Raw genomic sequence first — 26248 nt, forward strand, 5'->3', positions numbered from 1 at the left:
TGACTGATTGGTTAGGTGTATTGTATGTCATGCTGGTCTGGTTTGTGTGTGTTTTTTGATGTTTATCTATGACACACAGATGCAGTATCTCAACCGGACTCATTCAAAAGAGAGGGGAAGTGAGTCAACTTAAATCAATAACTTGTGTTGTGAACTGCTGGCATTTACTGTACTGTTAATGCAAAATTCTTAGTTTTTTTGTCCTGTGATATTGGTTAACAAGAAAGATCTTTGTGGATTTCTGTAGTTGATGCCCAGCTGGATGACGTGGGAATAAGCTTTGTGAAAAATGCCATTAATGCCGTTGAATCCAGAGGTAACTGTCAACAAAACAAACAATTGCTGATGTATGGGTTATGAAATGCTATAGGCATTACTGCAGGATTTGTCTTGTCTAGCAACAAAGCAGGTTTCTTCCTCTCAAACATATTTCAATGACACCCGCTGAACACTAGGGGGCAGACTGATCTAGCAGTTTTACTCCTTGCCAACAAGTTCAGGAAAAACAGAAGCCTATCATTTAGTTTTCCAGATCAGTTGTTAAGGCTATATAAAGTACAGACTGTTTTGCTTTATGAGTTCACTCTGATGAAAATATATGAAGACGTTTCTCTTCAATCTTGTTTTCTCATTGCAGGTATTAGTGATCAGGGTCTGTACAGAGTGGGAGGGGTCAGTTCTAAAGTGCAGAAGCTTCTCAGTTTAATGATTGGTAAGTTGAGTCTTCATTTATTGTATTTATAGTTTTTGGTCTGTAATTCTGCTGTGCATTATAGACAGATTTGGAATGTACCGGGTCTTTAAATTAACTTCAAGGAGTTCAAGCCCTATAATTGTACCCAGAACCAGTGTTCTACCGAGTGTCATTGGCATTCAGACATTGGTCTAGTCTGGTGTATGTCTGCATGTCCCTCTGTCCTTGTAGGTGACACTTGGCTCCATTACAACAGGCAAGCAATCAGATTTCTGGCCGCTTTCTCCCTGTCGCTCTCTGATGCTTTTCATGATCCTATTTGCCTCCCCCAAAACCCAAACTAGTCTACACACACTTTGATCACCATCATTCTCTTTATCACTGTCTCCCTGCTATGCTACTGTCCTATGTTCTTTCTTTCGTTTGTCTGTTTTCAGTCTTCTTTCTTTCTGTCTTTCTCTCTCTCTCATGCATTCATAACATGAGCAGGTATCTCTCTGCTCTGAATGTTAAATGTTATGTCGAGCTGGCAGGCTGCCCGAGCCCCTGCTGCTACATGAACTCAACCACTCTAATGGCCATTAGCGCTCTATATGGATCCACCATCTTCATCCGAGAACAGCCTGAGCTCTTGTAGTTAGCTCATTCACTAAAAACCTGTAAAATATCCAGCAAATCATTTCCTGAGCTGTCTTTTTAAAATTCAGAGCACTGTCACTTGTAAGTTCTGCAAGCGGTTTTGCACATTAGTGAGCACAGTTTCTGGAGCATTTCCAGATAATCTCCTTATTTTAGGTGTACATTTAAATTTATGTTTTGAAGACGCTTCAATGAAATTGCCTTACAATGAAATGAGAAAACATTTAAGCAAGCTTAGTCTACAAAGCTATGATAAACAGTTTTTTTTAAATGACGGAAAATACAGTAAATCACTAACTGTACTTTCACATTATAAGCGACTTTGTCGCTGTGTTTCGTTTAGTGAGGTTCAGTGAGTAAACACAAAATGGTGCTAAATAGTGCTAAAAGCTTGTAATCATAGGAAACCATCTTTAGGTATAAAGAACCGATATAGCACCTCTGTATAATCATAAGTGGTGCTTAAGTATGACTAAAGCAGCACTTATGGTTCCACAAAGCACAGTATGGTTCTACACAGGTGCTACACAGGTTCCGCATACAGTACAGTAGGTGACAAGACAGTGAACCACTTTTAGTGCTATTTAGCACCATTTTTTAGAGTGTATGTGTTTATAAATCTGGTTGTCATAAACAAATATGTACCATCCACTCCAGTTACTGACGAGAGACGGATGATGGGAACTCCTATTTTACTCAAAATTAAACTTTTCTCAACTGTTAAGTGGACACGGCCCCTCCGGTTGCCATTTTTTTCAATGACAGTGCTGCACTTTTTAAAAACTGGAGCAGGTGGCGGGTTTTGTCCGCGCTGAGGGCCGCAGCTTGCTGTTTTTTTCCACGCCCAGAGTTAAAAAATAAATGAAGATAACAGAACAGAGGTACAGTTGTCGTCTGCCTGCCATTTTCAGCCATGTTTAAATGCTTTGGTGTATATACCCCTAATAAGGCAATGGCACAAAAGACTATAAGGCTCTATCATACACCCGGCGCAATGCGCGACGCAAGTATCTTTTTCTAGTTTTCGCGCAATTATCATTTTCACATTTCGCATTGTTAGCGCGTTGCTGGTCTGAAGTCAATGCCGCAATATTGTTTTTGTTATTTAAGAAGCGCATTAGTAGTATGCGGCTATAAACGGGATGACTGCGTGCATTTGCTTATCACACACATGGATGCGCAGCAGCAGCATATAAACGTTTTAAAATATGAAACATCAAAGTATTAAAATGTAAAAGGTTATTATTACTTTGTACCTGTGGATATTATGAGATGAGAACCGTTTTTTATGTAATGCTTTTCAAAGCACTCGCAGCACTGTGCCGGAGGCTTTCCACACGTTTGTAAATTCTTTATCTCCTGTTTGTTACTAATAAATTATGTTTAGAGTACAAACTTTTTCTTGCATAATTGTAAATTATTCTTTAAGATTACACTGATCATGTATAGGCTATCCATTTACAGCAATTAAAAGCCTGCTAATTTTACTTCCTTGACTGAAAGAAAACGACTTTTAAAGGTTTTAAAACCAATCAATACAAATGAAAACAACTCTTCTTCCTCCACTTAGTTTTTCAGTTTACAAATTCCACCATCTAATTAGGAAATCGGCATGACGCCAGCTCAACTGGCTTTTAAATTACTCATTACGAGAATAGGAACAACCCTTTTAGACTGTGCGCTTGGCGCACAAACCATTTTTTTACTGTTGTTAAATTAGCAAAAGTGTAACCGGACAAACCTGTTTACACCGTGCGCTTCAGACAATGTGCTTGGATCGTTAAAATAGGGCCCTATATGTCAGGAATTAAAATAAACAATGCAGCATTTACCATGAGGAAATTTAGTGCTAAATAAAAATCATATATACATACACTAGATGTCGCCTTGGCTACGGAAGTTAATTGGAACGAATGTGTCAAATAGAGCCGCCATTTTGAAACAAGGGAGCCCCTCTTTTATCAGCGTCAATGTAGGCAAAGGAGTAACGGAAATAAAATCACCATAAATTGTCATGAATGCGATTTTTCTAGTTTTTTTCATGATCCAATGAGAATTCAGAATTGTTTAATAAACTTAATGCAATACATGCAATTATTTTTAAACATACATGACATTTCATTATATCAATTAATAAACTTTATTCAGAATTTGTACCATTCCAGTTTTTTAGTACTTAACATAAAGGTGATCAAAATGGTAAAAGAAATGCACCCGTAATACATTTATTTACATACAGTACATCAGTTCTCAGTTTATGCCATCATAATTACAGGTTTTAGAAAAAAAACTGTGTTTTGATGGAAGCACAGCTCTGTGTTTATGCCATCAACACTGATGTTGCATATACAGTTCAGATTCTCACTGGAGTAGCAAATAGCGATTTGACTTCATCATGACTGGCATGTTGGTCAGGAAGGTAAAGAACAGGTTGGAACAGGCTGATCTGAGATCTGAATAGGTCTAAATACCTGAAATCTGTGCAGTAAGTCAATAAATATTTCCTCTGCCTTTAAAATGGCACAAAAACATTTAAAACGATCGTTTTATGATGAGCTTAAAGTGACCTTAAATGTTTTATATAAAATTACTCAGACATTACCATGGTAACCGCTAGCCAGACAGAAAGTGAATTGTCTTGAAGTGATGAATGGCTGAATTCTTTACAAATATCAAAGCACTGGAGTTACACACTCAAAAGTGGATCATTTTACACATGCATATGCATATAAATTGGCGATTGTCCAAGTGGGACAATATTTACATATAAACCCTTTGGCATACTCGTACGGCATAGGGGTGAGAAAGAGAAATCAAATAAACTGAATAAATTCTTCAGATATATATCCCATCACACTCCTCCACTGAGCCCCAAACTCTCTTTCATGTTATAAATCTTAAACATCCTAATCAGAATTTATCACTTAAATCTCTTTCTGGTAGAGCATTGCTTTAGCAATGCAAAGGCCATGGGCTCAACCTCCAGGGACAACATAATTCTGATTAAATGTAGACCTTGTAGTGTACTGTAAACTGTTTATCTGTAAACAGATCAACTGTTGCTTAAGATAAAAAGTCCACCACGTGCATAACTCAGAACAATTTTCATTGTTTTGGATCTTTAGATGAGAAGAGCTGCGACATAGATTTAGCAGCCAGTGAGGACTGGGACGTAAAAACCATCACCAGTGCTTTAAAGCTTTACCTAAGGTAAGTTTTTCTTTGCAGACAAGAAGCATTTATATATATATATATATATATATATATATATATATATATATATATATATATATATATATATATATTCACTGATTCTTATTTGCCAGAATACATTGTGGCCTTAAAGTTTTGATTGAAAAGCCACAAACTGCTTTTGCTTGTCTTGCTTGTGTAGTGTAGATTTGCAAATAGCCCCTACGCTGGGCTCATTATCCTTTGTCAAATTAACTTTTTATTTTATACTAAGAGTTAAATAGAAAGCATTTGCCTTTTGCTAGAAAATAAACATCAGGTATGAAACCTCAGAATGCAACGTATTGGACATCATTAGACATATATCAGTTGAATCTCAAATACCTGTGTCAATGATAAATATGTGTGCGATTAAAATTTTTTTTTAATCTGATTTACTGGTGAGTTGAGTATTCCTGGCAGTCACAACAGGCTTATTATGTACTGTTTTAATTAACATTGCATGAATTAATTTCTGTAATTGATGTGTCACAATAGAACAGCACAAGGTAGATTTTGACCATCTGGCAGCATACTGTAGTTTTGTGTGTGTGTGTGTGTGTGTGTGTGTGTGTGTGTGTGTGTGTGTGTGTGTGTGTGTGTGTGTGTGTGTTTTGTACATTTGTTTGTGTGGATAGTATTGGTGTGCTGGGCTCATCTTGGGGTTATGGTGCTGGGATGTCTGCCAGAGCGAAAGTACCTTCAAATGAACTTTGTTATCACTGTGTGTGTGTATTTTTGTGTGTGTGTGTGTGTGTGTTTTTATCTCATTTCTTGCGACGATCAGCCACATTAATCATGGTGTTGTGTCCAATAATGCCTAATACAGCCAATAAATCTCTCTCTCTCTCTCTCTCTCTCTCTCTCTCTCTCTCTCTCTCTCTCTCTCTCTCTCTCTCTCTCTCTCTCTCTCTCTCTCTCTCTCTCTCTCTCTCTCTCTCTCTCTTCTCTCTCTCTCTCGTCTCTCTCTCTCGCTCTTTCTCTCTCTAGGAGCCTTCCAGAGCCACTTATGACATATGAGCTGTATAAGGAGTTCATCGTCCCTGCAAGTAAGGTCTTTGTCCTTGCTCAGACAATAATCAACCTAATCCTCAATCAATTCCTTAACAAACTTCGTAGATCAAGAATTATGTGCATGCCCTTGTCAATAAAGAGCTTATGAAATGCTGAAGGGGAAATAATGTTTGATACTTTAAAAACATGAACAACATCAAGACAGAGTGAGTTGTTGTTCATTCTGCAGGATTGAGAGGAGCTGGAAATATAGTAAATAGTGCAAAGCCCACTCCATACTCATGCAAAGAATCACTAATTATTATTTATCTTAAGTGATACAGACTGCCTAATGGTTGTTAGTTCATGGTTTGTTACATATAGGGGTGATTTCCTGGACAGGGATTATCTTAAACCAGTCTTAGTTTAATTAGGAAATAGAACTAGTTTTTACAAACATGCCTTTCTTAAAACATGACTGGCGTGCATTTTGAGGCAAAACAAAGGGCACTGCTGTATTTTAAGATATGTCAGTTCAAGTTGTTTTCAGTTTGGACAGTCTAATCCCTGTCCGGGAAACCACCCCATAGAGGGCTTAAACCAGCACCGGGGAAAATATTTTTTTGTAAAATGAAGTTGATTTAGTACTGTATAATTTCGCTTTTCAGTTCTGTTACAGTCATTTGTTTTTAAGTTTTTAAGTTTATGGATACCAGTACAGTGCTGTTAAGATTTTGGACATATCTAATCATTCTTTTTTATTGCCATTTTCACATTTTGGGTTATTAGTAAGGTCAAATAGAAGCATGGAAATTATGCACTGACTAATATGTTAAAGCAGAGCTAAGTTTTAGATTAAAGCTTGCCTTTGCAAGGACAAGAGCTCTGCAAACTCTGGGCATTCTCTCAACCAACTTCATAGATATCCTCCTGGCATATGTTTTTTAACTATCTGCAAAACTAATTCTGGTAACACTTTGCAATTAGGTTATTTGTTACCATTAGTAAGCATTAGCATTTATTAATTCATGTTAATTTTAGCATTTAGTATAGCATTTTTAAATTTAAAGGATGTAATTTAAAAGTTCTGATTCAAAACCCTCTAAGGGGGTCTGAGGTTTTCTTGTAAAATATAATTTTTAGCAGCCTCTTATGCTTATGTTCAGTAATTTCACTTCAGTAAGTTCACTGCTTATGCATTAAAGTGGACATTTCACAATGCTTTTTTAAGTTAATGACTTTAATGTCCCCAAAATACGTATGTGAAGTTCTAAATCTCAAAGTTCTAAAGCTCAAAATCTGATATAGATAATTTATTAAAGCATGTTAAATTTGCCAGAGTGTGTCGTTTTGGGATGTATCCTTTTAAATGCAAATGAGCTGATCTCTGCACTAAATAGCAGTTCAGTGGTTGGATAGTGCAGATTAAGGGGCAGTACTATCCCCTTCTGACATCACAAGGGGGGACAAATTTCAATTACTTATTTTTTCACAGGCTTGCAGAGAATGGTTTACCACAACTAATGGCGCTTTTCCATTGCATAGTACCCCACGGTTTAGTTTAGTTTGGGTCGGGTCAGCTCACCTCACTTTGGCGTGGTTAGCTTTTCCATTGAGTTTAGTATCATTTTGCAGTGGGAGGGATTATAGGCGCGTGGTTATATTTACGCTGCCTACTGCAGTGACATGATACAAGTGAGAGCGTCCTTATACATTCCCATACATTTATTTATTTCTCAGCTCCACAAAATTAAAATTGGCCACCACAAATAGATGTTTGCACATCGCGCTTATCACTAACGTTACCTCTGTCTTACATGACAGTTTCTGTTCAAACACCCGACCCATGGCGTCAGTCGACGGCGCTCCGCTGAGCCTCATTCAAGTTGCATTTAAGCATATATAATGCGGACGTGCACGTCACGAATGTGCCGCCACAAACTGCAAGTCTGGAAAAACTGTTATGGTGTCCCAGATTCTCAACCTGTGGATGTTTTTCATCGCTAAAAGGGTGTTTGGAAACTTATAGCAGAACACAGATGTTTGCTCGAGACAGCGCAAGCTAGCAGTAAGCTAAAGCTAATATTTACATTATAGCGATGACGCTTCTATCAGACCAATCAGTGACCTACAGTGTTTTCGCGTCACGTTTGGTATCAGCTCGGGTCGCTTGGAACCCCAACCGAGGTGGTACAAAAAAAAGTATCGGGTACTACGTACTGCACCCAATGGAAAAGATCCCAAAAGTAAGCTGACCCGACCCAAACTAAACCAAACCGTGGGGTACTATGCAATGGAAAAGCGCCATAAGTTACTGGGTTGTTCTTTTCACATTTTCTAGGTTGACCCAGTTAAAGCACTTTAATATTGAAAAAGTCTGATTTTCATGATATGTCCCTTTTAACCTTATTGTAACGTGTAAATTTTTTACAATTTTTTTGGAAGAAACTAATTTAGTCTTTTTGTCCAGTCACAGCAGAATAAGACTAAACACTTTTGTGGTGGAAAGATATATAATTTTAAGTAATGTATATTTTAATACTTTGTGTTTGATAATGGTCCTTTTATCTACACAGAGTGTGGAAGTCCAGAATCTAGAGTCCAGGCCATTCACTGTCTTGTTCATAAACTCCCTGAGAAGAACAGATTAGTGCTCAGTCTGGTTACCAAGCATCTTGCCAAGTGAGTGGAAACTGCTTTCTTCCTGTATACACTGGTTTGACTGTCCATTTTTTTTTTTCTTTTCTACTGTACTTTCACTCTTTCATTTCTCCTTGTTTTCTGTCTTTCAATCTTTAGCTACTTCTTTGTCTTCAACTCCAACTTTCCATCTCTCTCTGTCGTGCCTAGCATCACTACACAAACACACACCCTTCATATAGCAGCACCAGTAGAAATGTCCCTTATGTAGGCCGCCTCTGTTGCCGAGCAACAGTGCAAACAGGCGGACAGTTCAGCCTTTCTCCTCTCTAGAGCGCTAAGGGAGACTTCCACAAGGAATTTCATACTCTCCCCCTTCTGGAAGAAGAAAGCACAACACAAACAAACAAAATGTTGCCTAGATCCAACCTTGCCTTTCTTCTAGACAGATTAACTCCTCCCATTTTCATCCAACAGTCGCTCATTCAGACAAGAAAGTTATGCAAGCACTCTCTGGAGGAGATGAGATCGGGTAAGAGATTTCCAAATGACGTTAGCTATCGTTACAAAGCTTTACCCCGGGCCGCGCATTTTAATATAATGTGAATGTAAGCAAATTGAAGATAAGCACATAATCTCCCTAACCTCTGGCAGTCAGTGACTAGGCATCTGCATCTCAAAATATAAAGTGGAATTCGCTGGCAGCAAAGCATGTGCGATTGAAATTAAATTCAGGTTATCTGCCATTAAATTCCTTTTCCATCCACTTCAACCCTTGGAGACTGCTTTAGGAGTTGGCTCAGTGGTGCACCCGTCAATGATAGAGAGGGGAAAGCCAAATTTTGCCCTGCTCTTTGAAATGGGATTAGAGAGGTGATTAATCTGAGATGTCTGTGACACACTGAGTTTTCAAAGTGCGGCGTGGTGAACTCCTGAACTACAACTACTACGCTGCACACTCCTCCTAAGAGAAGTGATGACTTTTTGATCTTAAATAGGATAGTAAGGTTTCATTTTATCTACAGGGATCTTTCTGTCTTAATTTAACTCCTACCAATACCATCTACCTTAATTTAATCTACCGGTAATGTTTGATCAGTAAATAAGATTGTTCTTTAGCTGTAAAGGTTATAGCCAAATGCACCCTCAACTCCAAAATAGCACCTGTCAACGTTCTCTATAATAAGTATTTTTTTAATGGCCTTAGACCAGCTTTTCTTCCTTTCATTTTTCTGTAATAACTCAAGGTCGATTGAGAAGGGATTTTCAGTGAATGAGACTTCGACAGGGGGTCAGCTAAATCCAGGCCCATATTTAAATCTTTTTTTTTTACACGCAAAGTCACATGTCAACACATACATTCAACACGCTCCCTGTCCCCTTTAAAGTATCTTTGTGCTCATTAACACACAAGTAGCATCCCAGTTCAAAGGCTGCATCCTATGAAGGATGCATTCGAAGGCCATTGCTTCATACCAGCATGACAAAAGGCTGGTGAGGGCATCCTAATTCAAAGGCTGCTTAAAATGCAGCCTCAAAAGTTGTCATCCTTCCCTTGAGTCCTGAAGGACAGAAGAAATGGATCCTGAACAGTCTTGCTTATCATGAGATTCATTGCAAAACCTTAGTGTGTATTTTACAGAAAGAAATGCAATAAAATGCTGTATGTAAGTTTGGTCATTTTGTTGGGTAGTTTACTCTACAACATGTCATATTCTCTCAAATTATACTAAAATTTCTGGATCCATATTAGTTTCAGAAAGTCAGAAATGTATCTGCTTTTTCCTGCTTCTATCAGGAATGGTAGATGGGAACAGCAGGTGGTTCCATAGGCTAGACTGTCTCATTTCAGTTTGCATTGTGGACTTCAGAAACTGTGTCCTTTGAAGACAAAGTCCTTGCCCCGACCATTCAAATTATCCAGCCTTCGAATTGGGACGCAGCTATAACATCACTTTTCTGTTTGTTTGTTTGTTTGTTTGTGCGTGTAGTGTTGCTGACAACAGTAAACAGAACCTGATGACAGTGGCAAATCTGGGTGTGGTGTTCGGGCCCACCCTCATGAGGCCGCAGGAAGATACCGTGGCAGCTATCATGGACCTCAAGTTCCAGAACATTGTGGTGGAGATTCTCATAGAACAGCATGAAAAGGTAAACTTCTCACATTGTAGGACAAAAAAATAAGCAGCAGCGTTGTGTCAAAACCTATAGCTACTTACCATTTCTTTAGCATTGTGGTGCTCCAAAATATTGTCTAGGCTAAGCAAGCTTCTCAATCTATAAACTGTTACTGAAAGTAAATACTGAATGAATTCTGTGTTTTTGAGAAGAAAATGTTATTGTAGCCTAAAGTTATAGAGTTTTTTTCAAACTTTGGAATAAGCTCTTGCCACACGGAGGTTGGTGTACTTCTTTCTACAGCCAGGAGGGGGAGCTATGTGTGTATTTGCTAACTTCTGTAACTTCTGTTGGACTTTGATATTCATTTGATTAAAATACAGGTTAAAATATTTATTAAGCTTTAGATGTCAATATTTGGATTAATCTTAAAATCATGTTCATTATGAGAGACAAAAGGGGAACGAAGGAAAATATTTTATAATCTCTGCCTTTTTTGCTTCCATATATAAATAAATTGCTTGTATAGTAATAACAACACACCTTCCACAAGAATATTTTCATAAAACTTATCCTATTTTAGTCTTTAAAATATATACCCCTTTTCTCATTTGATTCTCATTTTACTTTGAAAGCCTTAACTTATTTTACGAACAAGGTAGCACTTTATTTTACAGTACGTGTACTTACCTTGTACATATATGGTTAATATGTTGTACATACGGACAAATGTGTGGTACTTACTTTTGAGTATCTACACTGTAATTAAATGCTATCAATATTACATTTTACATAGTTATTACATAGTACCTACCACCTAAGTTATAGTGTCATATGTATACTATGCTATAACTTAGGTGATAGGTACCAGTGTTTCCCACAGATCTGAAATTTACTTGTGGTGGTAGCTGGTGAAAAGGGCAATCATTATTATCCACCGACAAAAAATGGTCTACTATACATGTAACAAAGAACTAATAATGTGTGACACATCACAATACTTTGATTTATAAAACATTCATATTAATTTCACATTATAGTTCATTAATCTAACCACCCCAAACTTTTTTTGCCATAAACAAAGCTGACACTGTTTGTCAAAGCACCACGAAAAAACTTGATGTTTTTGCATTGATATATGAAGCAATTTGATGACCCCTTTTATCAAACTCAATTATATACAATACTATGTATACTATAGCCTATATAGACAGTGCAGGTCTATAGATTATAAATGTGACTGATGTTATAATGGTAATAACTTCTATAAGATAGGCACTTTTACTGCTTTCTATTTCTCTTTTGCCGATTAAAAAAAGCTTAATCCACTAATTATTTCAGATTTAAAAGTCTACTTGCTGTGCTGTCCCGATGACAGACTTTACATTACAGCTTTGCGTTTTTTATATCCTGAGTCAGCTAGAGCTTTGCTCATTCAGTATTAGCACTGCTTTTTGCTACAATCTCTTTGCAAACTGTTTAGATTTTAGTAAAGATATTGTCTATTAATAGTAAGACTATTAAAAAATGGGATAAAGAAAATGAAGCGGCGCGTGGTCGTGACAAGAGCCAGTTGCTATCGCCATAGAAACCGGAGGCACGCTAAAACAGCACTCGAGCTTTAGCGCGGTAGCGCTCACGGCCGTTCTCCGATCGACTCGGGTTTTACACACAATATTAATCAGACTTGGGACCCGAAGTAATGAACTAGGACCGACCCGGACCCATCTGACCATTTAAAATATAAACCCGGAACCGTGCGGGTCCCGCGTCCTCAGTGAAGAAAGACCTCTAATGGTAAAACTCTGCTCAAGTTCAGAAACATGAAAGGATACAATGTGACACTGAGGTTGCTTCGTGTCGCGCCCAATTCATTGAGAAACAGAGAGCACGTGAACGGACACTCAACCGGAGAGACACAACGTGCTTGCACGCAAAATGAAGCCAACTTAGATGCTATAAACACATATGCACATCAGCATATGCGACCATTTTGGTCGCAGTGTGTTCCCTGGCTGCTCCGTATGTGCCGCTGAATGATGAGTTTATGACGCGTGCATCATCTTCACGGTCACCCGACCCCCACCTCTCTCTCGCGCGCTCTCTCTCTCGCGCTCTTTCTCTCGCGCTCTCTCTCTCGCGCTCTCTCTCCAAAACACGGGTCATCCAGTCGAGTTCAGAAATACGGAAATTCGTAAAGTGATTTTTTTTACTTGGGCGGGTCGCAATTTACCTGGGCGCAGCGCCCAAGTAGAGCCTATGTATGGGAAACACTGGGTACTGTGTAATAACTGTGTAAAATGCAACACTATATTATACAATCCTGTTTTCATGCAGTAACTATAGACGTACTAGTGAATGTACCCAGTTGTTACCGCGTATGATAATCAATGCTTGAGTTTAAAGGGTACAATAAAGGACAAAGATCTTGAGTACAAAAATGGCACATCAGTAATGTTTGTTATTAGTTATCATATACTTACACTATAAATGCCTTTCATTAACTTACACTTGCATGCATCTGCCACACACTTACCATGTATGTACAATTTGTAAGTAATGTTTGTTATTAGCTATATACGTACACTATAAGTACCTGCCATTAACCCACACTTGCCTGTAAGTACTAAATACTTACAGTGTACATTCATTTGTAAGTACAGTAGTGTTTCTTATTGTTACAGTATACCTACAATATAAGTATGTATCTGGTATTACCCAGTACTTATCCAGAGTTACATAATAACTACCAAGTATGTACCACTGTAATTATACCATTTAATTACCATGTAGATATTCAAAAGTACAACATATTTACCATATATGTACAAGATAAGTACACATACTGTAAAATAAAGGGCTACTAATATGTTATACATAATATGCACTGTGAAGTCTTAAACTACTTAAAACTAGTTTTTGTTCTTACAGTACCACCTTAAAAAACAACTTTGAAGCGGCATCCAATATTGCCAAGGGGAAATTAATGTGTTATGTGCTGTGTTCCTACACAAATATGATATTGCGTATGACCTTGATGTTATTTCGAGGTAAGTAGAAATAAGAGAGCGATGTGTTGAGATTCAGGGGAAGGAATGACTGCATGGAGCGGCAGACTGATTAGCTCCTTTCCAGACTGCTGATACCCCCAGATGCACCCAACAGACAGTGTTTTGCATTCAGGTCCATCTGTAGAGAGCCAGAGAGATAGAGAGTGAGACCGAGAAGTTGAAAAAGTTGCGAGACAGAAGAAACGTGGGGGGAGAAAGCGTGTCGACCGAGGAGAAAGTGAGAGGGGTGAGAGGGTAACAGGAGAGAAAGGCAGAGCATGAACTGAAAGAAAACAAGGAAGATAGTCAGAGAGAGAGAAAGAGAGGGAGAGAGGGCTTTGCTGTCTTCTGCAGAATTTCACAGCGGTATCAGATTTCAATCCTGCTCTCGTTCCTTTGTTTCTTCCCTGTCGAGACTTCCACACCTCGGTTAACCTCCATGTCTGTGACTCAGTGTAAACACCACATGATTTAAATTAAGTTGATGCTTTAAAAAACGTGCAAGATCCCTGCCACCAGTTCAGACACATGTCAGTCTGACCTTGGGCAAAATGCCTGAATGTCTCTTATTTTATGTCTTAACTTTCGCAAGAGCTCATTTTATGTCTGGTTTATTAATGTGCTGTTAATGGCCAGTGAGTAAAACTTTGCAAAAGTCTGAAGCACTCAAGCCTGAATCGTTTATTGCTGTTTTTATCACTTCAAATATTCAGACTTGCATACATAATCATTGTTAGTTCTCTCAGGCTTCAGCTCGAAACAAACTGCTTACAGTACTTCTGATTTCCACACACACATACATACAAAACACTCAGCCTAGCCAGCAAATCCCACTAACTTTTTTCTTTTAGATATTCGGGGATGCTCCAAGCATCTCTCCAAACTTAGCAACTACAACCCTCATCGCCCCAACCCGACAGTCCAAGAAGGTCAGCCGACAGAGTCGCCCGCTGGCTGTGTACAACCCACAGGAGCTGGATATTCATACAGGTACGTACGAAAGACTAATCTTCTTTAGGCATTTCTGTGGTTTTCTGCATTAGATGTTAAATGCAGAATTATATATAATATACAGTAGATGGTGTATAGGGCCTATATTAGAAGGCGAGAAAGCAGACCCACATTAGAGAACCTTGAAGATTTTGCCCAAAAACACCCTGCAGAAAATCAAAGAAAAAGTCTGTCTGGGTCTGGAGATAAGATTTATAACTAGAGGTGCACCAATTTCCCTTTCCTTTAGTGGTCTATGTACCGATCCAGTATTGGAACTGATTTAAATTGTCCTTTAAGGTGTAAAGACAAGCAAACCTCTAACTTAATTTAATAAAACAAATGCACAAATCTCATAAACTTGAGAGATAACAGATGTATGTATTGCACCTTTGTGTTTTTTTTCTATTTTCCATGCTAGACATTTGATGCTGACTAGGAATTAACCATAATTCAGAAGAAATAAGAAATCATAGATGGAATAGGATTTTGAGCAAAGTTGTGATAGCATTTGGAGAAAGTTGTGAAGCACTGTATCAGCCTTTTTCAGATATCAAAAAGGCTCCATAGTCTCCAGAACATGAGGAGTAATAAAATATTACTTTCTTATTAATACTAAAAACACATTGAGGCACTTTATAGAGGTGTACTTTGTAACCACAATGATTTTTTTAAAGTGATTTTGAAGTCCATACAGTATATACTCATGCGCTGTTCGACCATTGTGTCAATCTGGGCCTGTTGCACGCTGAGATGCTCTTCTAAAACCTGCTGATTACGCATTGTCATTCTGAGCCAAATGGTGCACTTTGCCAGTCCATATTTAGGTGGATAACTGATGCCTTGATCTGTTTTAAAAGCTCCCTAATTGTTAAGTTCTGTGTTTGGGTTGATACCACCTAACAGGAAAGATTTTAGACTGGAAACAGTGCAGGATTAGGCTAGCTAAGATTTAAGCTGCTTATTTTTAGTAAAGAACAAAGGAGAATAAATCTATTCCTCTTTCGGTTAAAAAATTGTGTTTTTCTCTATGTCCTTATTTGTCCTTTTATGTTATGGCTGTGCAGGTGTTCACTGACAAGTATTGGCTCTTCTACCAAAGTGAATTAGCATACTTTCCGAACAACAGTTCAGTTTCGAGAACGCTGCAGTTTTCAAGGCGTGAATAACCACACTTTCCACACTAAAGACAGTAAACATGGATTATTTGTTTGTTAAAGACACTTGTGTGGTATGTGGTAGAAAAGGTATTTGATCATAACTAAAATACACAAATATACAGTTTTCCACCATAATGTGGTTATTAACATAACCTGTTTGGATTCATGAAAAGGTCAACCAACATTATTTTTAAATAAAATCTTCTTTACAGACCCTGTGCACGATATATACATGTAGAAAATATAGAAGATATATATGTGTATAGAAAAGAGTTACATGCACAGCTTCAGGAGGAAACTCCTGAGACATTTGACCAGTTTGTAGCCAAACATCTGTCTTGATATGTTTGTCTTTTAATAGAAATAGTAGAAACTTTTACACTTTAACAAAAACACTGGACTTTACCGCACACTGCTGCTTATAGGTTATTTTTTCATTGTCATTCATAATTGGTAAAGTACCTGTATAAAGGATTCTGTGTTATATATATTAGGGCTGTGTATCGCCAACAATTCCCCGATACGATACGTATCCCGATACAAGGGTCCCGATACGATGCGCATCACGATACAAGACTATTTTGTATTACATTTTTGTTCAGAATTTAGTAACACTTTTATTATTATTTTTTATTATTATTTTTATTGTACATTGAATAAGCAGTGTTGTAACAGTTGTGTTTTTCCATTCATTTATTAGCTATTAGAAATATTTAAAATCCCAGAGTTAGTACTTAACTTATGTTTTTTTAAAAGCAGTTTTACAAAGATGGTGCCTTACTCTTGTCTCTCATTATTCTACATCTATGAATATATCTATAAACATGCAGTCAGACTTAATACTATTTAATAGAAATCAGATTATTAATGTGACAGTTATAGTTTGAAGTAGCTCCGTATCTCTTCTCTAGACGTACACTTTTCACATGCAAATCTTTGTCGTGTTTCTTCTCAAATGCGTCAGTACTGTTTTATAAGAGAGTGGCTAATAAAGCCCTTTGCAGTAGTATAGGCTAAGATATCTGCTCTTTCATAATGAACTCATTGACTTTAATGGGCGCGTGCGAGAGAGAGCGCGAGTACGCGGCTCACTATGCAGACAAGTGCGCCAGCGAGACAGACACGCAAACTGAAAGTATACCCCACCACCTTTAACTCTACGTACTCCACGTACTCTGCGGGACACATGCGTCCTTTCCATATGGATCACGGATCAACAGAAATTCGTCACGTTACTTTCAAAAGTACATCCGAATCGATACAGAAGGTGCTGTATCGATGCGCGCATCGTCAGGCGTCCATGACGATGTATCGTATATATATATATATATATATATATATATATATATATATATATATATATATATATATATATATATATATATATATAATTACTTAATGCATCTTCAATGGTGTCAAATTACGACCTGCTGCACCTCTCCCCATTCCACACAGACCATCTATTTAATCTATGGGCCTTTTTACCTGGTCACTTCATGTGTTTTCTCTGATCTGAAACTGTAGAGTAGATACATCTGATTGATGAAGCCACATATGTCAGCTTTTTTCCCCCTACCAAATGTAAGCACCTCACTCACAAGTTACCTGGGAAAGAGGCAAACAAACAAAGAGAACATGCTTATTGCTTCATGGAGTGACGACACTGGGTAAAAAAACTTTCTTGAATATAATCGACAAACTCGATTATATTCAACAAAAGAAATAAAACTTTAAGAGAGCGTTTTGTGAAGCGCTTTTCTGGTCATGGACCTGTAAATCATCGTGCTATCTCACTCTACTGCTGCTCTGTACTTTGCTCTCCAGCTCATGTAGACGTGTGTCTCCTGCCCAACATACAGTACAACATACAGTAAGTGCTAACTTTTGTTGCATAAGCGTCATCTTAAGTTTTTTAATGAATAGAGTAACGAATAGTGCATTTGCATTTTTCACCGGAGAAGAAGATCTAATTGATATCCGTTTTGCCAATACGCATTTATGTAGCCGAATTAAATGGAACAGTTTTAACAAATCAGATAGCTATCCACTCAGAGAAAACACATGTGACCAGGTGTAAAAAGGCCCTAAGATGCAAAAGTTGGTCACTTTAGCAATCTGCAACTGTTTGCTGTTTCCCTTTAAATTTGGAATGACAGCTCTTCTTTACAGTCAAAGTTATTTCTATTACCTCTGGCATTCAAAAGTTTATTGTTTGAAGGCATACATGCAGCGTCTTTTTGGTTGGCTACATTTAAAAAGAAACTTTTCAAATAATGGAATAATGTGGTTTCTTTGAAAGCTTGGACGCTGTATACTGTATAACAATATTTATGTACACAGGTTCACTTTTAATGTTAGCAGTTTTAACTCTTTCACCGCCAGCTTTTTTTTAAATAAGTTGCCAGCCAGCGCCAGCGTTTTTCATGATTTTCACCAAAGTTTAATGCCTTCCAAAAAATGTTCTTCTTTAAATATATAAACATACAATATACCAAATGAAAGAACAGACCCTCTGCTTTCAAAAACAAAAAAAAGTGGTTCTTTTGTAATCAGCTTTTGAATATGGGTATTTTTCTGCAAAAACACCACATTTTGAGCAAAAAGCAGAGATAATTCCATTTTTGTGACGGACTTTTCATAGAGATCCCATTTAGACCGATCTTTAAAACAGACACGGACATGCAGCCGCTTGCCATAGGGCAATACTTCCCGGTTTAAAAAGTTGCGGAAGGGTGGATAATGGCGGAATTGCGGAAAGATGGAAAATCTCGTCATTGGCAGGGAAGCGTTTTCTCTGGATTGACGAGATATCTCGTCAATGGCGAGGAAAGAGTTAAAGTCTGCTACACACATCCAAGCAGAACACACAAACATATTTCGAGTTGCAAAAACCTTATAAAGCACCTGTTTATGTAGTCAATGTATTCACTAAATCAGTGTTTAAACTCGGTTTTACAATCTGAACTTCTTTTTCTCCTCTGTTTCTTACTTTCTGCTCTACTTCAGCAGTCTCTCCCTCCTCAGAGAGTCCAGCCCAGGTTAATGATGAAACATCAGCGGGCAGTAATGAGTCGGTTTCCTCTCAGTCCTCCAACGCCTCTGGAACGCCTCCTGAGAAATCTAAACATCCTCACAACAACATTAACATGTCTCTGCCAGAGAGTACAGGGTATGTTCACTCGCCTATTTTCACAACTTACAAATGAATTATCATCTGTCACAGTACATGTGTTACAAGGTTAGTTTACTTCATGTAGTATCATCATCCAGACATCAATACCCAGTTCTTACTTAAAAACAAAACATAAATTAAATTCAGGGTTATAGTCTTTACGTCAAAGGGTTTACATCAAAGCATCATAAAATCAAAAAGGCCCTACTGTTTATTGTCTTGAAAGAATAGTTCATTCAGCTCCAACTTCATATGACTTCCACAGTTCCAAAAATGTCCCTGCCACTCATTTTCATGTATAATGAAAATCTATGTAAATTTAGACTGTCACTGTCAAACTCCAGAATGAAAAAGCACCATTAAAGTATTATCAAGTCACCCAATAGCTTTGTTTGCAACTACAGTGTTTTAAATGTTGCACACTTTCATATCATGTCATGTTAGACATTTTGGTGTGTAACTGTTTAAAAGCATATTGATGCCTGAATAAGTCAAAATAAGTTATAGACAGATATTAATAAGAATGTTTTATCTTTTTATATATAATTTATGATCTATTTAACCACCATCCACACAAAATATCAGTAGCAATTTTTTAACCGTGTCCCTTTAGCGCTTTACCTTATTAAGTTTTTAGAGTGTTTGTGTTTTGGTCTCTGGCCCAGGATCAGACTCTCAGCCCAAGAGCTAACTTAAACTGACAAGCGCAAGCCTGCGCCCAGTGTAATTTGCCAGAGGTTTTGCCTGTGGTATAGCAGCTCCTTTGCTCTTCTTAATAGCTGTTCTTGTTCTGAATGCTGATAGAGATCTCTAGTAACATTTGGTCATGCTGGCAAATAACACCACGGCATTCTGCAGAGTCACCTGGAAATAAACATCATGCTTCCGCACATCTGTTCGCTGTTTCCATCTCTCTTGCTTCCAGATTTTGTTCCTTTTCATTTTGCAATTTGTACTTCATCGCCATGGTTACGTGCCGGTTTGCTCAAACCGTGACCTCCCTGCATTCCCGCACCCCCTTCCCTCTCTAGTTCACGTCCTCACATTCCCCTTTTCTCTCTGTACAGTAGAGTTGCTCTTTGAGTCACTGCCGCTCTCTCTTTTTGGCCTGCAGTCCTGTGTGCAGACGGCGCTGGTCTTATGTAACCCTCTGCTTCTCTCCCTGCCGTTTCTCACCCTCTGCCATCAGAGGAAGCGGCGCCCCGCGCGCCTGTAAATCCTGCCTGCTGTTTGTCCGAGGGACAGGTGGCCCCGGCCACACTCCGTAAACACTATTGACACTGAGCGATGTCCGGCTTGTTTACCCTTCTACCCAGTGCTGTGTACAGATCTACTTCTGTCAATGCAACACACAGTCGCAGCTAGTTTGTCTGTAAATCTCTTAACCCTTGGCCTTGAAAGGAGAATTTAATGAGATTGCAGTTAGTGTAGTTGTCTAGTCAAATTTGTTTTTTCAGTATTTGAAATACCATTTACATTGCTACATTTTTAAGTTTTCTGCCATTCAGAAATTTTACTAGTCCCCCAAAAATAAAATAACCAAATATATTTTTGAACATTTATTACATATTTTATTATTATTTAAAAATAAATCTGAATTGCATATGGCAGGCGTTGTTTGTTGCGTAGTGACAGGTCTGTTCAAGTAAGCCAGAGATGTGCAGATGCTGCGCAATAATGCTGAATTTAGTACACCATGAAGACTCACAGTGTCAGTATTTGCGCTAAAACTGTGCTGATTTGGCTTACATGAGCTTTACCGAGAAATTAACGTAAACACAATTAATAAAAAGTAACCTGTCAAATGTCAAAGTTCCCAGCAACAACTGAGTTTTACCTGAAAAATGCATAAATGTAAATGCACAAATATTTTACATTTTACATATTAACACCAACACATTGCAAAAGGGAGTTTATTGATGCTAAACTGAATAATTTCATTCAATTATTTAGTCAAATTACAAATGAAGAATAGCAGAAATCTAAGGAGTTGTTTTTTAATGTTTATGTGTTTGTAAACAATCACAAAAAATAGTACATAATTCTTGTGCATAGTATACAGTGAGTTAACAAGGATCCATCATTAGTTTGTTTAACCCTAATAAGTCCATTGGGGTCAATCTGACCCCCAAGCCACTTTTCTTTACTTAAAAAACATGGTTCCCTTCATATCAGTGGAAAAAGATTGTATGACTTTTCTAGACTATCTGTCAATATTCATATAAAAAACTGGGCTTGATTCGGTCGTTCTGAAGATGTGTAAAGAAAATGTTACCAAAGGAGGCTCTTGGGGTAAAAATGACCCCAATTAAAAATGAATGGGACATGCAAAAAAAAAAAAATTTTCCCCTTTTTTAAAAAAATCTATGCATGCAAAAATAAATTTGAAAATTGTAACAAATCTGTAAAAATTCAAAATGCATCAAAAACTACAAAACATTCTACTATTAGAAGAAATATTTGTTTTTAATGTCCTTTCAAATATTTACATATACATAAATTCAACCCAAATTGAATTTATAGAATTAAACCGATAACATCTAGATCAATATCTAAAAGCAATTTAAATCAAATTCAGATCATAATGTATGTGAATTTTTCATTAAAAAATATATTTAGTGACAAACAGGTTTAAAAGTACTTCATATCTCCCAAAACACAGCATTAATGTATAGATGGGAAGTAAACAAAAACCTCATAGATCTAGTCACTTATTTTCACTCTCAAAATGCACTTTGTGGCATATACTGTAGTAAATATTGACATAAATGTTTTAACTAAAGTAACTAAACAACAACAATTGTGAAAAGCGCTGTATAAATAAAGTTGAATTGAATTGAAATTGAATTAATGGTATATTTTTATTTTTCATGCAGGCATGTAGTTAATTACGATAAATCATACAAAAAGGCAGCCCTAGTATTTAATGTTTATAAAAATATATATAAGAAGAAGAAGAAATGAGCTGTATTGACTTGATTAACAACCCTAGTTTCGTTAATGCTTTTCTGTCAAACAAAGATCCCATTTGAGGTTCAGAAATAAGATGTAACATGTAATTCCATCCTAACTACTATTTTAATAACTCAAATGGAGGGTAATTTTTCTTGGTTTACTTTAGTTGTAATTTTAAAACCATTCTGGGGCCAAAGCATTTTCCTGAGGTTCTACCGGTTGCCAAGGCAACCATATTGGATTTTATGTATCATTTTGTCCACTTCATTTAGCTTTTCTTAAGAGTTTGACAATTCATTTAAAGCAGCATGTAAACATTTTTCTTAATTTCTTGAGCCGTTCATCTCACCTGTGTGACATTTATGCTTTAATGGGTGTGTGAGTGCGGTGTATTAGCTGAGCCTTATTTGGCTGGTGTGAGGTGTGTGACTGGTGTGTGGTGTATGAGGTGTGAGTGGCTATAGTGTGTGTGGTATGAAGTTAATGAGTGGATTTGGTGCACTGCAGCTATGGAGTTTCGTGCGGATGTGCAGCAGCTGCGGACACACCGACCCACTGCAGATTCATAAATCACTGCATCTCTCTTTACAAACTGCATATATAAATATATATCTTTCTTTCACACTCACCCTCTCTGTCCATCTTCTGCTGGACTGCACTTCCCCTCATTTGTCCTGTGCTGCCTCTTTATTTAGCTGTACAACTTTAGTCTGTCATTCCCCATCACCTTCAACAAACACACACACACACGTGTATTTGCATTATTAACAGCATACTAAATCCATTCTTTGGATGGAGTCGTGGTTATCTTTTTCCACTTACTGACAGCATTTCTTAAATGAATGGATGATTGCAAGTTTTGTCCTTTTTTTTCCACAGGATATGCACCGCCACAGCGTCATGGATGAATTCACCCTCCTCTGCATCAATCACACCAATGCAACTCGGATCAGGGGAAACGGAGAAGAGTAAACTGGAGGAAAGGTATGAACGTAAACGTACTTTTCAAGTAACTATAGAACTTTTGGCACCCCAAAGCATATACACTGCACACTCATCCACACCTCATTTCTCATAGCATGTAATTAATTTGTTCCAATCCATGTCGATTTACAGTAAGTGTCAGGGTTGGCCAGTTCTCTCTCTCTCTCTCTCTCTCTCTTTCTCTCTTTCTCACACTGTCTCATTGATTCCTTCACTCATGCTTAAAGTCTCACTTAAGCTCTCAGCCTCGGGCTATTAACTCAATCACACATGCATTCTCTCACTCTTCATCTGTCATTGTTTAGCCTCCGACACCACACTCACCAGCCTTCTCTTTCCTCCTACACACTGAGACAGCTCGCTCGCTCACTCTCGCTCTACATTTCTCTCTCTGTCATCGCTGCTTTTCCAGCTCTATTTCTGACACTATATACTTACCTGCTGTCTCTCTCTCTCTCTCTCTCTCTCTCTCTCTCTCTCTCTCTCTCTCTCTCTCTCTCTCTCTCTCTCTCTCTCTCTCTCTCTCTCTCTCACTCACACAGATATACTTTCTGTCTGTCTCACACTTTACAGACATATACTCTTGCTGTGATCTAGACATAAAAAGATGCATTAACTTTTCAGCCAGTAAAAAGACTAATGGCCAATGGCAGGTGATTAGATCCGATTAATTTAAAGTCCCTTACCATCATCTGTTAAATAGCTGTTGGCAAGAAAAGGGGTCACCTTCAAGAATTCCATCTTTTTTACGCTCCAGTTATAAAAAGTACATTTTTATTATGAATCGCGCACAACAAACTTTCTTGTTTGGGTGGTGTATTGACTTTAGGACGTGTTGTTTTTGTTGTTCTTAGGTAATGCTTTAAACATTTATCAGATTTGTCAGCTGTTGAATTGGGTTGAAATATTAATCGGTGATTCTTGCACTGCTGTTCAATGGTGGCACTCTCTAAGCCAAAAGACGGTGGTTTTACCCCAGCAAGCGTACTTGCAATCTGAAGGGAATGTGATGAGAAAAAAACCGTTGTACTGCGAAATGATGGCAAGACAACATTGCATTTTCTGAGCCGTGTGCTGTCCTTGGTTATAAAAAGAGACATATACTGTAGGGGTGTAAAAATATCGATTTTATTTTTTGGCATTTAAGATTCATGGCAGTTGTTTCGTTTTGAGTTTACATCCCGATCCTTTAGATAGCAGTCTTCTTGCCTCCAAACTTCAATAGCGACAGGAAGAACTTGCTAAGGCAGGGGTCACCAAACTTTTTTCCCTGGGGGCCACATTATCGTTCCTGACTGTGATGGGGGGCCGGGTCAGCTATATAACATAGAATTGTATGAAAAATAACAAAAGGACACCAAGGCACTCTTCTTAAAATATAAAACCGCTTTAATAAAGGTGCTAGTTCATAATGGAACTTAAAAATATCACCAACATGTTTCGGCCTACATCTAGGCCTTCATCAGGGCAAAAGAATTGTATGACCCATACAAAAATGATCACCAGCAGGCCTCATTGTGTAGTAGAGATTACTAGCCTGGCACAGCCAAAGTCCCCATTAGTAAACGGCTTTCCATGGGTAGCTAGTAGGTGAGCTACCTTATAGCTAGCTCGGACAGCAGCCTGGTTTATCTGAGTTTGGCGAAGAAATACATTCTGTTTTGCAGCCAGTCTGCCTTTCATCCTCCGAATCCTGGCTTCTCTTGCTTGCCCTCGCTAGCTAGCATACACTTCGTGGCAGGTTTCGTGGTGACGACACAGATTATATTCTTTGAAAACTGCCACACTTTCTTACATGCATATATACACATAAATACAATATTCTACATATAATACAAACTGCACGTCATTACACTGAACAAAAAAATATTCATTGGTCCACTGTCCTTTGAAAACTTGAGTATGTCGGGTGACGAAAATTCTGCAAATATAGTAAATTTTTACTTAAAAAAGCGACGTGTTATTACTTTCCAAAAAACAATTACAAAAATAAAATTGCCTCATAGGGCCGGTTCAAGTAGTGGGGGGCAGAGGGGCTGGGGGGCCGGTCAAAGGGGGTGGCGGGACGGAGGCAGCCCTTAGTTTGGTGACCCATGTGCTAAGGTTTGCATATGTTGGTGTGTTCTTGATAACATCTTTCCTAAAATTATATCCTATTCTAATCCCAAAATAAGAAATATACCAATACACCGCCTTGCTTACAGCAACTCAATGTATCAAACTGAATCATATCGCAACACATGCATCGCTGAATTCTTGCTAATACACAGCTCTAATATAGTGGTGGACAGTATTTTTGTATTTTGGTTACATTTTCCAAGCATCTGTACTTTATCAGTGTTTGTCATGCGAAAATCTTTACTGTACTACATTCTTAATCAGGGCTAGTCAACTGGCGGCACACGGGCCAAATTCGGCCCTCCAAGCATTTTTATCCGGCCCGCCGATCATCTTTGTCTGATTTAAAATCAGCATGGTTACTTTTACCTTTCCACTGTACATGACAAAGGATGACCAATAAACCGGAAGGAGAGTCGGAAATGGGGCTGCGTGGGGTTTCAACCATCTGCATAATTATTAGATCCAATTTGAGCTTTGTTTGGATTCATAAAAAAAGAAACTCGTGCGAATACACCACATGTGACACGCCGACCGGAAGTGATGTATTTCAGTATGTCCAAATCAATCTTTTTTGTGACACTTGAATCCTTTAAATGATTAATTACTGATAAGTAAATGATTAATAAAAAATATATTTGTAGATTAAAGGCTCTTGCGCTGGAATGAGCTTCTCTCCATGTTGAAATGATTAAACTGAAAGTTCATTACTGACACTAGGGGGCGAACTCTGACAGTCGTACCCAAATGTAGTGTACAATGGAAAGGCGGTTTAGCCTATATATGAAGAGTTTCGTTGCAAAATGAGATAACTCAGTTTTTTTTTTTTTTTTTTTTCAGAAATCTAGTTTTTTGGTTGTGCATTCCAATTAATATCAATTCAACTGCATTTGTTTTGTTTTGATTTAAACCTTCATAATTTAAAAAATACAGCTAAGTAGCACCATAAAATAAAATGCTAACATGATAACATTATAATAAACATGTTTTGACAAAAATGTTAAAAACTGAGTTATCTCGTTTTGCAACGAAACTCTTCATATCTTTAAAATATTTAAAAAGAAAACATGAAGTGCAATTTAAGTCTTAAGGAGAAAAGTGGCTATATGTTGTGAATACTTGAAATGGAACAATTTATAAAAGTTAAACAGTTATAAACAAAATATGTTTAATAGCTCTGCATTACAGTAAAAATACATGTTGATTATTTACATTTCTACTTTTTTCTGCAATGTTCATAGTTAAACTATTAACATATGGCTCTTGCAATGTTAAACTGCAATTGTTTTTAAATATTAAAAAAGAAAATATAAGTTTTCAGTGATTAAAAGACAAAATACTGGATACAAGAAGTGTGCATCTTTAAAAAAAAAATAAAATTCAAAAATAACATAAGTTATAACATATAATAATATATATTTTTTACTATGACCTATTATATATAAATAATAGGTCATAGTAAAAAAATATATACAAGCTAAAAATAGGGATCAAATTTAAAATT

The 26248-nt window shown here is 37.5% G+C and overlaps 1 protein-coding gene across 2 annotated transcripts in view; it reads left to right on the forward strand.

Annotated features, from left to right (window-relative positions):
- The window catches only part of arhgap10 (Rho GTPase activating protein 10), a 93822-nt gene that overhangs the window by 62892 nt on the left and 4682 nt on the right, over positions 1–26248 (forward strand). Inside the window, exons 12-21 of one of the 2 annotated variants that reach the window (XM_065265173.2) lie at positions 80–119; positions 248–316; positions 638–712; positions 4459–4543; positions 5555–5613; positions 8134–8239; positions 10189–10348; positions 14217–14355; positions 18522–18684; positions 22522–22626. In XM_065265173.2, the coding sequence (XP_065121245.1) occupies positions 80–119; positions 248–316; positions 638–712; positions 4459–4543; positions 5555–5613; positions 8134–8239; positions 10189–10348; positions 14217–14355; positions 18522–18684; positions 22522–22626 (1001 nt within the window). The remainder of the gene's footprint in view (positions 1–79; positions 120–247; positions 317–637; positions 713–4458; positions 4544–5554; positions 5614–8133; positions 8240–10188; positions 10349–14216; positions 14356–18521; positions 18685–22521; positions 22627–26248) is intronic. The other variant, XM_065265174.2, reaches the window with a different exon arrangement.

Source organism: Paramisgurnus dabryanus, chromosome 4 (assembly GCF_030506205.2).
Source record: "Paramisgurnus dabryanus chromosome 4, PD_genome_1.1, whole genome shotgun sequence".
Taxonomy (NCBI): Eukaryota; Metazoa; Chordata; class Actinopteri; order Cypriniformes; family Cobitidae; genus Paramisgurnus; species Paramisgurnus dabryanus.